At 53.9% G+C, this 11,227-nt stretch overlaps 1 protein-coding gene across 1 annotated transcript; it reads right to left on the minus strand.

Annotated features, from left to right (window-relative positions):
• Positions 1–2,078: 2,078 nt before the first annotated feature.
• Positions 2,079–2,860, minus strand: LOC120667152 (circumsporozoite protein-like). The gene is made up of 2 exons (XM_039947199.1): positions 2,831–2,860; positions 2,079–2,750 (listed from the first exon to the last, which is right to left on the minus strand). The coding sequence occupies exons 1-2, from the start codon at positions 2,858–2,860 to the stop codon at positions 2,079–2,081; spliced, it is 702 nt and encodes a 233-aa protein (XP_039803133.1).
• Between the last annotated feature and the right edge of the window lie 8,367 nt (positions 2,861–11,227).

The following is an 11,227-nucleotide window of genomic DNA, read 5'->3' on the forward strand; positions in this document are numbered from 1 at the left end:
TGATGTAATCTAAGTAAACCATGCAAGAGCAAAGCAAACCCAAAGCCAAGTCGCGACCTATTAAGCATCAAAACATCATGAACAAGAATCATGATAGATCAATCTCATAAAGGATTCAGCAATTACAACTCAAGATCTCCTTACAACCCCATGAACAAACGAGGACTTTACCTCATGAAGCTAGGCGAAGCGTAGTCGATCATGGTGAGGAAATCTCCGGCAAGGGATGGATCCCTTGCTGTCCTCCAACTTGCAGTGGCGCCGAGGGACGATGAGGCCTCCGGTGTCGCCTTTCACTTGTGTCTAACTCGAATGGATCTCTCGAAATCGTCTCTGGATGCTCTCCCTTTCTTGACGGCGGCTTCGGGGCATATATAGGTGGCTCTGGTCGATGGTTTTGGTAAAACACCGGCTAGGGTTGACGAGTACTTCGCGCTGAAGAAAGTTGAGGCCGATTGGGCCCTGGAATGGGCTAGGCCGGCTGGCTTAAATGCTCTAGGCCAGCCGGCCTGGGCTCCTTGTGGCCCCTTTCGGCTCCATCTTTCGCGTGTGGGCTCTTCTCCTTATTCTTCATCTTAGCCCAGTTGTGATCCAAAATGTCCAATTTCCTGCCAAAATGCAACATGCTCCAAAATCCAAGACAAAATCGAAAATGGTCAAGTTCGGGTGCCAAGTGGCGGGTTAGTACATGAATCATCCCGAAGAAATTACCAAAACCACTCATAATTATATAATAAAATGGGTACTTAAGGAGCGCCAACAGCAGCCTCCGTGTTCTGGAAGGCCATGACCTTTTCCTCGAGGGCTTTGCCCTTTTCCTCGAGAGTCCCGATGAGCGTGGCGACAGTCGCCCTCTCATGTTGGAGCTCGGTCTCCTTGCGTTGGAGCTCGGCCTCCTTTGTTTCGAGGTCTTGCTCATTCTGCTCGAGCGCGGCTCTGGCTTGCCGCAGCTCGGCCTCACGTGCCTCGGCCTCCTGGGCCTTCTGGTCAGCTGCGGCTCGCTGGGTGTCGCGCTCACTGGTGGCTCGGGTCAGCTCCTGCTCCAGCTCGTGGATGCGCGCCTCCAGGGATGTCTCTTGGTCAGTTCGTGCGTTGGCCTCCTCCAGTCGCGTGACCAGGGTGTCATTGTGCGAGCCAAGCCAGTGCACCCTGGAGTGCAGCCACGTCAGCTTCTCATTCTTCTCCCTCGACATGGACAACAGTTGCTGTAAATTGGGAGGCGTGTGAAGAGACATGAGAGGAAAGCAAACTCGCAATATCGAAAGTGGACGAATAGAACACTTACATTACTTGAATCGTCACTACCGAGCTCCTCGTACATCTGTGTGCCGAGGACCTCCTCGGAGGCCACAACGAACTTGAAGACTTGGTCGGCGGCATTGGCAGCAGCAGCGGGGTTGATGTCCCCCGAGCCCACGTACTCCTCGCCGCTCTGCGGCAGCTCCACCAACGGCACCACATCCGGCGCTCCTCGCTCCATCGTCGCCGTAGCGGCACCCTCGTCCCCGGCCCTCGCGGGCTCTGGGATGCGGGTCTCCTCCACTGCCGATGCCCTTAGAGCCGACTCCTTTTCCATGGCACCCTCGACCCCAGCCCTCGGGGGCTCGGGGACGAGGGTCTCCACCTCTCTTTGGCTGGCGGGGCGCTCCTGCGTGCCCCCACCAGCTCCTCCTCCTGCGACCGGCTGGGCGGCGCTATCCGCGTCGCCCCGACCGGCCTCGACTTCGGCGCCCAGCCGTGCGGCATCACCCGCGCCGCCCCGGCCGGCCTCCTCCTCGGCGTCAGCTCGAGCGGCCGTTATAATGCCGCTCTGGCCGGCGTCGCCCCCACTCTCCAGTGCTCCGGCAAGTTGGGCCTCTAGGGTCCCCGAGCCACCGCTTCTTAGAGCTTTTCAGCCCCCGTCTCTAAGACCGGGTCCACTCCGATCGGGGGCTGCGGTGCCGTGTGCGGCGTCGCGTGCGCCCCGGTGGAGGTGGCCCTGCAGACGGGCAATCGGGGAAGAAACATTGAAGTCAGCAGAATTGGAGGGTCGAGTAAAAACAAAAACAAAACTGAGATCGCTTACTTCGATTGAGCGCTCATGCTGCGCTTGCCCATGCTGCTCCTCCGGCCCGTGGCACATTGACACCTCCCGAAGACTGACCCAAGGGCACCGCCCTCGGGTCGGCCTGGCGCTTGGAGGCCGTCTGCACGGGCGTCTCCGCACTCGCCGCGGACCCTCTGCCGCCCGTCGACACCGTAGGTGCGGATGTCCTCCTACCCGTCGCAGGCGGGGGCGACCTCTGCCCTGTCACGGGCGTGGACGACCTCCTGCCTGCTGTCGACGCGGGCAACCTCTGACCCGCTGCCGGCGTGGGCGACCTCTGCTCCGCCCTCGCCGGGGGCGGATCCACCAACGATCCCAATGCAAGCGTCGCCTTGCCTAGCATCACCGTTGAGCCCTCGCCGCCAGCCCCTCGATAGACCGGCGGGGAACCCACGCCCGTCGCCACCTCGTCGTCATCCGAGAAATTGAGCTCCACATCCGAGGAGTCCTCCTCCTCGGTGGTCTCAAGCGTGGCGGGCCGCGGAGCACCCTCCGCTTCCGCAATCTTGCACTCTCTAGCGTGCATCTCCTTCCTCTCCCTCTTCCTGGTGGCGGCATCTTTCGCCGCATCCTTCTTCTTCTTCACCGCCTCTCCATGCAGGCGGTTGGCTTCGGGTTCCTCCGGGACTGGGGGCTTCGAAACATGACCCTTGTGGCTCACCCCCTGCAAACGCGATCAAGTTAGGATCAAGGAGTGGGGAGAGGAGTGGCACAAATCGACAATGAATTAAAACTTAAACTCACCACATAAATGTACCCCGCCTCGGGGCGCATCTTGATCTCCTAGAGATCGTCTGGGTTGTCGGGGAACTCCGCCACCACACTCTTCGCTCTCCGGGCAGCGACGTCATGGGGGAGCAGCACGTTTGACGTCCTCGACCCCGCGTACGGGGCCTCGGGGGTGAGGTCGAAGATTGGTAGGTTCCTCTCCGTGAGAGGAATCACCCTCTGCCGATGAAAATTTGCGATGACGGCGGCCGCCGTTAGTCCCTTCCTTGTCAGGCGCTGCAGTGCGTTGGTTAGCACTTTGAGCTTGGCCTGCTTGCTCTGGGGCGACACCCCCCAGTCCCACTTCTCTGGCCTCTCCCGGAGCACCTTGTTGGTGAACGCCGGAAGCCGGTTGCCATAGTTGCGCAGATAAAACCACCCCCGGGACCACCCGGCGTTGTTCGTAAGTGGAGCATCAGACCGCCGGCGCGGGCAAACCTCTTTCGCTGGCCCCGCACGTCCATAGATTCCAGTGCGCCTCGATCCGCAGGTAACCCTCGCAGAAGGCGACAAAGACCGCTGCCTACGAGATGGAGTTGTAGCCGAAGTTGTGCAACTCTACTCCGTAGTAGTTGCACAACACCCGCATGAATCTACCGACGGGGACGCTGAATCCCCGCTCGTGGAGCCGCACGAGGCTCACGACGTAGCCGTCAGGGGGATTCGGCTCGGTCTCCTCCGGCCGCGGGGGAATCCACGCCGGCCGCTCTGAGTTGTTGTTCACCGGAAGCAGCCTCTCTACGACCAGCTGCTCCAAAACTGCCGCGGTGGCGGTGGACTTCCCCCACGGCAACGGCTCCTGGACATCCAACATCGCTTCGAACCGCCGGAGAATGCAGGGAAGCAAGCTCTACGATGGCTATTGGTGCTCCTTAAGTACCCCTTTTATCCCTTGTTTATCCTTGATAATGGCATGAATTTGATATCAAAATCACTAACTGTCCTAACCCCGGCCTAATTATTGGTCATTTTCACACTTGCACATATATTTTGGAGGAACTTCGTTTCTGCAGGTTTTTGGCCTATTTTGGAGCATAAAATGACGAGGCCCGTGATCGAGCGCTAACACGGAGAAAGACGAAGGCCAAAGCCTAAAGGGAGGACCAAAGCCCATGTTGATTCGAAGCCCATTCATGCACATCCATCCTCCAAGAGAGCCCAAAGGACCAAGCCCACGAAGATGAGATCAAGATACTTCGGGATTAAGCAAAGCAAATGAAGATTTAAGGAAGGATTCCCTATCCTATCCTTTCCTCGAAGATATCTCCAAGATAACGACGTCAAAAGGGGTGCAATCGTGAAGGACATAAACTCTAGAAGATGCGAGGAGTCTGCACGCGAAAGGAGGACACGAGACGGCGAAGGAATGAGCCAGGCCGGCTGGCCTAGGCCCATTGGGCCGGCCGGCCTAGCCCTTTTTTAGGTCGGTTCGACCTCCCCTTCGACCGGTGGCTTCCTCGGCTTATAAATAGCTCGCACCTTATTCAACTCGAAGCATCCATCCACCCAGAACTCGACGAAAACCTAGGGCCAAGACCGGAGGGAGACGACGGCCGCCGCAAGTCTTCGAAGTTGTCTAGGAGATGGCTTAGGCCGACCCTAGCCGCCGTGGCCTCCCTGCGTGGTTGTGCCATGGCGGAGTTCAAGAGCTAGTTGGATTCATCGATGGTGTGCACATGGTGGTGATGATCCAAACGAATCTATTATGTGAGTAATGATAATCATGTCTTCCGAATCTATTAGCGATCATGTTCTCTCTTTCGATTTCGTTCTTCTCTTTGGGTTTGCTTCATCTTAGATCTATTATCGAGATAGATCGCTTAGCATGATCTTGTAGTCATGGTGGCTAGAGGTTCATGGCGGAACTACCAAAGGGGGTTCGACTTGCTTCAGGGTATCTTGTTGAAAGGGGTGGCGTCGTGACAGGCCGTTGCCACTTAGTAGGTGGGGTATCGAGGGATCGGATTGGAGATTTTGAGTTTAAAGATGCTTTTGATTGAGATGCATGATTTATCCGCTCGTTAGCTTGAACTACAACTAGATGACGATAGGCCTAGTCATATCTTTGGTTTTGCTATGATTAAGCCTATATTCATGGATGAGATCAACCTTTATATATCACTCATATCTATTAAAGGTTTACCCTTTATATGCAATCAATGCTTCATGTTAGGATAGATCCATTAGATTAGATGGAAAACCTTAGGTAGTTCTTTGTCGATCCACGGATTGATAAACCTTTGGGGAATACTCTAAGGAAAAAGCTACACGAACCGTGCGCTTGCGGTATACAAATTGGGGCGCTAAGGAGCGTCAACAATGGCTAAGGTGCGCTCTCGCTCTCTCCTTCTTCTTCCTCCTCTCGCTCTCGGCTCTGGGCTCTGGATGCAGGGGAGGCAGAGAAGGCAGGGGAGATGAAGGCAAGATGGCCAGGTGAGCCCAGACGATACCCCCTTCCCCGCTTTTATCCATCAAGACGGGCGGATTCGCCGCCGTAGCCCGAATCCACCGCATTGAATGTGGTAGATTTTGCTATCGCCGACAGCTGGGCCCCAAGACCGCAGAGTCCCCCACGCGCGCACTTGGCAATAATTACAGCGCAGTGACCGACGGGCGCGGCGGGACTTTAGCACCATCCCATCCACCAGCCGCCGCCCACGCCTCTCCGCCTACCCAAGGCAGCCGCCTGAAAAGGCACGCCCGCACAACCCGCGCGTACTAGGCCACGTCGCCCACGACTAGCGGGAGACTCGTGCTCACAACCGGCGACTCTGCACTGTTTTAGCGAACCGTTACGAAATATTCCCCCCGGGGATTCCTTACCGTCGAAGGAAATCAATTTCGAGGCCTTACTGATCAGGGGTTCGAAGTCGGTCCCGTCGAGGGTTCGACAGGCGCCCCAAATCGCCAGAGTCAGGGACTGCATGGATGTGCCGTACAAGCTACCCTCGAACACGGAGTTTGAGACGTCCTATGCAGTGTTCAAATCCAGTCGAGGGTGCCTAGCAGGGGGATCCCATCGAGGGAGAGCATCGAGCCCTCGGACCCTATCGAATGGGTCCGAGCCCCGCCTAGCGAACCTTTGCGGGCGCTTTATGTGACGTGTCCACGGACCACAAGCCGACCTTTATCGAATGGGGGTCCACGGACCACAAGCCGACCCTTATCGAATGGGGCACGGACGTCCACTTGAACCACCCGATAACAGCTCACTGAAGCAGCCATAGCTCGCGGTCCGGGCATGGGTAGCATGGTGCGCTTCACCCCTCCTCCCTGCGGAAGGGCGACGAGGGTCGTAATAAAAGTCGAGGGTCCCCTGAACGCCTTCACGCAGGCCAGGGCTCAGGGGCTGCTCGCACGCCGCGGCTCAGGCCGCACCCTCGAATGAATCGGCAACCGTCGACTGTGGAGTGCCATGTGTTTATCCAAACCCCGTACTCTTAACGTGCGCGCCTGCCAGATGGTTCAACAGGACCACGAGTCACTGCGCCAGCACGAAAAATGCCGAGGCCAGCTGAAAGGAACGCCGAGGCCGGCTGAAAAAGACGCTGGACAGCTACTCCAGTCAATCAAATGTGCAGGGCAACGCATATAGCCCTTGGACGAGTACAAGCATTCCTCCAAGGCCATAGGGGCTACAACCGGGGGTGCGCTGACGCGCCCCCGCGGAGGAAGCTTCACACATTCAAGGATCAAATCATCCATAGACCAGTTCAAATGCCCTCAGCAGCACGACGGAGACGTCCCCAGCGGCAGCGCCATGGTGCTCGAGGCGACTATGATCTGCATAGACAACTCAGAGTGGCCTCCCCTATAGCCTCGCCAACGAGAAACCCCTACCCTGGATCAATCTCCTTCGACAACACTCTCCGGAGCACCGTCGGGCCCCCGCCGGGCAGACTAAGATACCCACGGTCAGCGCCCGAGTCACGCCCTCGGAGGGTTAAGCCGCCGCAGATCTGATGCTCATCCCTACAAAGGCTCGAGGGCTACTGTCGGGTACCATGATTAGGGGCACCCTACCAGGGGACTAAATCACCCCTAAAATGCAAAACACATGCCAGGCCATCGGGCTCACGAAGGCCTACAGCCTCCTTCCAATCCGGAAGAAAGGAAATGACTCAAAGAAGCCCAATCCATGGCCTATGTACATAGTGCGGCCCCTCCGAGCCCCCTCAAACCCGCGGGGCAATCTCCGCCTCGCTCGAGGGCCTCCCGCCGAGACCCTTGACAAACACCTCACGTTTTCGCTTCGCTCGAGGGTAGTGAGCCTACCCTCGAGAGAGCGGACTGACTCCGCCTCGCTCGAGGGTAGGGAGCCTACCTTCGGGTGAGAGCGGATCGTCTCCGTCTCGCTCGAGGCCACCCCTCGACGGAAAGGACAAGAGGCCCTTCCGCTCACCCGCCCGCCATACGGAGGCATTAAATGCCAACCACTCCGCCGCAGCTCCCGGATCAGACGGCGTCAGGCCTCCACTCCGCACAGTGGCTATAACCAGGGTCTTATCCGCCAACTCCGATCACTGCTTAGGCCATCCCTGGCGCTGTGGCGACACTGTGGGAACCTGCAACGCTGTGCGAGACGTGCTCGGCACTGCTCCAGCCACTGTGCTGCCAAATCCCCGTACTTTCCTTGTACTTTCCTCTCCGCGGAACTCTCAAACGGCATGGACACGGCCCTCGGAAGCGGCCCCGACCTCGACCAGGGCAGGACCCCCGCCTGCAGGACCCTCGGAGCGCCGCCACGTCGAACGCGGGGGACAGTACTCTCCACAGGGACCGCCACGCCACCCGCTGGAGCTGCCAGGACACCGGCGCGATCTCCGCAGGGCCAAGGACGATGCCTAGGACGACTGCCACGCCAGGCGCTATACGCCACAGTGTACTTTCTATAGTGCTCGACCACTGCACCCTCGCGATTCGGGAAAAAGACGATGACTTCCGCGATCTCCTCCCGTGCATGTACACCGCCCCTCCTTGTGTCTATAAAAAGGGGAGGCGGGCTGTATCTTATCTATCTGGGCTGTTCTACACACTTAGCACAACTCACAAGAGTACACACGCTCTTCTGAGCCCCGATATTGGCACTCGCCTCAATCAACTTCTCCTCTAGCAGAGACTTGGGAGCTTCCCTCCCTCTCTCGCCTTACTTGTACCCCCTACTACAGGCACCCCTGGTGCAAGACAGTACAGTGCACTCGCACACCCCTTTGCTGGACGTACGGCCCCGCGACCGGAACCAGGATAAACCCGTGCGTTACTGTGTTGCTTCTTGCATCAACCATCTAGGACTAGGGACACACAGCATCATCACTAGTTGGTGCCGGACCATCGGGTCAGGACACCGACACCAGTCCACTAAAGACCCTCATATTCCTTGGAATTTTATTTTGGATAGTCGGGTCAGTCTTGCTGAGTACCTTGGCTCAGGGTTTTATTTTTGTGGGTTTTCAAAAGTGCAACAGCCGCCTGCTGAAGAGGATTAACTGAAGAACTAAGTATTTGAAGGTCTCCAAATACTTAGTGTGAGCCATAGTTGTTATGTTAAATTACCGCTTACTAGCTTGTTTGTTTTAAACTCCTAGACTGGTGTAACCTGCACTTAAGTTTGTTTCAAACTACCGGTTTGTAATAATGTGTACCTTTCAGTATTTATGTAAAATGCATGAGTTGTTGATGCTCTCTCGTCATGGAAGCGATCCTTATGTATGGTTGAGATTCAAGTTGTACGTGGATGATTCGGGTCGTCCCGAGGACACTTGACGGACTACCGGATTTAAGCTGTTTTAAGTGCGTTTACAAGAAATGACTATTGTGGCAACAATTTAGCGCACTTAAGCCAGTTTAAGTCGGTCGGTTCCTCCACACACCCGCACCCGCAATATGTGGGTGCGGGTGCGGGTCCATCCACGGGTGGAATATTGAACCCGCACCCGCACCTGTCGGGTCTAAAATCCGCGGGTACCCACATCCGCGGGTGGAATTGCCATCCCTACCCGAAACCTGGCCTTCCACTTGACTACCGCGGCGGCGCTTGAATCGATCACTAACATTGAAGGCAAGACCGATGCCACTTCGTCTTCTGTCGCGCACTGACACTCGTGCCTTGTGGAGGCGGAACGGACTCACACCTGGCGGTCATGGTGTCGACGCCGGTCGCTAGACGTGAGTCGTGAGACGCCCACAGAGCATAGACGCTCCTAGACGGCTACGGCACTTGGCAAGCTAGACACCATTGCTGTTAGGGCCCATCTTAATATTTCGCATTGGGCCTCCGGTTTGGCCGGGACGCCCCTGTACTCTGCTACTACAGGACATTCTTTTTGAACAAATAACAGGACATGTCGATGGTTCTTCTTGTAGCGAGATATGCATGTGAATTGGTGATGGTACGGTATTGACGGAAGGCTGGGTTTCTTTTCTTCCTTGCACGTGTGTTTGGAGGGGATTGTACGATGAGCGTCCACCAATAATTAGTGGAGAGTGAACATGTGCCGCTGTTTGAGTTACAACTTACAAATGTCGTTCTATCCAGCTTCACACTACTCAATTGCAAACCAACCGTTTACGTGTGTGTGGGTGCATATATTAACGTGCTGATGATTTTTGTAGTTTGTGATAACTATCATAATTCAAAGTGTGATGAACAAATGAAGCCAAAATACACGCGGCATCAGAGTTGTTTGCCTCTGCTGAAGAGTTATTGGAGCCATATGAACGGTTTCCAATAAAATCATATATCAAAGAATAATTTATAGGAGTATAAATTCAATATTAGTATATCTCTCTCCTGAATTATAGGTCATTTTGCATTTCTAAGTGCATAGCAGTTATAGCGTATATCTATGTGCATGGCACAAATTATGCATCTACAAATACCAAGACAACTTATAACTTGAAATTATGGGAGTAACATACAATAAGTTCAGAACTACATAAGAAAGTAGTCGCAAAAAAAAAACTACATAAGAAAGTGAAAGAAACAATAATTTGTCCTGATGTTTGAAGTTACATATGTGTACATGCTGCATATATGGCAATACGAGGAAAAGAAGACATGATTGATGTGTCTTATAGCGTTATGCAATGCATCAAAAATTAACATCATGTATCAAAAATGCTCATAGAGATAGAATTTTCGTTCGTATGTTTATAGTTGTACTGTGTAATCTAAAAAAAACTCTTCATAAATGGAAGGCCTCTAATGATGTTGTAGTAGGTCTCCTAGAGACAGCTAGGGAGATAGATATATTATAATAATCTTCATGGACGCTCCGACGAAACATTAAAAATTACTAGTGCAAAATATCAGTTATTACTATTTGTAACATTAAAGTTATATGTAAAAATGATTGTGTCTTTCCACTCTAAAATAGAAAATTCCCGCCGTAACATTAACACTATGTTTCATAAGACATTCATTATAAAACATGTGGAAATAGTGGTTGTAATATTTATAATTAACCATTGCAATATACGTTGGAGCATTCTTTTTTAAAAAAAATTCCAGACATCAGTATGTAGTATTTCCGTATAACAATTGATTAGACATTTAGTGATTGCGTAATTGAAAAGGCCAAATACTGATTGCAAGGACACCTTGCCTTACATCCCACGTCACTGAGAAGGCCAGGCTCGGGCCTGGGCGTTTTTTTATTTTTATATTTTTTAAAATCGTTTTTTATATAGATATATTTTCGGTTTCATAATTTTCAGATTTATACCCCTACCGTCCGGCTGCGGGGCGGCCCCCTGCCGCCCTCCTGCCGGGCGGTAGGTACCTTAATATAAATAAAATTTATTTTTAATCGCATTTTGGCTCCTGGGGAGGCTGCAGCCCGGCAGCCGGGCGGCAGGTACCCGCCGCCCGGTGGCGGGGCGGTAGGCCTACCCGCCACCCGGCAGGGGGGGCGGCAAGCCCCTCCCGCAAGTTAAACCTTGACCGTCAGTGCGGCAGTGCGACATTAGATGTGGTTTTAAATATTTTGGATAGAAAAAAAAACTGTTAGTAAAGTAGATGAATATGAAACGTATAACTTAGCAATTCATACACATACGCAACTGAAAACGAAATAGGTGATGCATGAGAACGAAATAAGTATAACATGACGATATGTCCATAACAAAAATACACAAACAACTAGAAGCACCTCCTAACCACCCCGGCCATGTCGACCTCTTTTACGCTGTGCGTGGACGTGGTCTGTAGGGTAGGTGTGTCGGTCTGGAGGCCCTACGTCTCTACCTGGACGTCCGGTGGCCACTGGTGTCTGGAAGGTAGGATCGGCCTGCTGGTTGAGTGTAGAAAATAACCGACTCCAGTCTTCGAAGCTCGCCTCAAAGGTATCCTGTGTGGCCCCTATGCAGTAGCAA

The sequence above is a fragment of the Panicum virgatum genome, chromosome 3N (assembly GCF_016808335.1).
Source record: "Panicum virgatum strain AP13 chromosome 3N, P.virgatum_v5, whole genome shotgun sequence".
In the NCBI taxonomy this organism is placed as follows: domain Eukaryota; kingdom Viridiplantae; phylum Streptophyta; class Magnoliopsida; order Poales; family Poaceae; genus Panicum; species Panicum virgatum.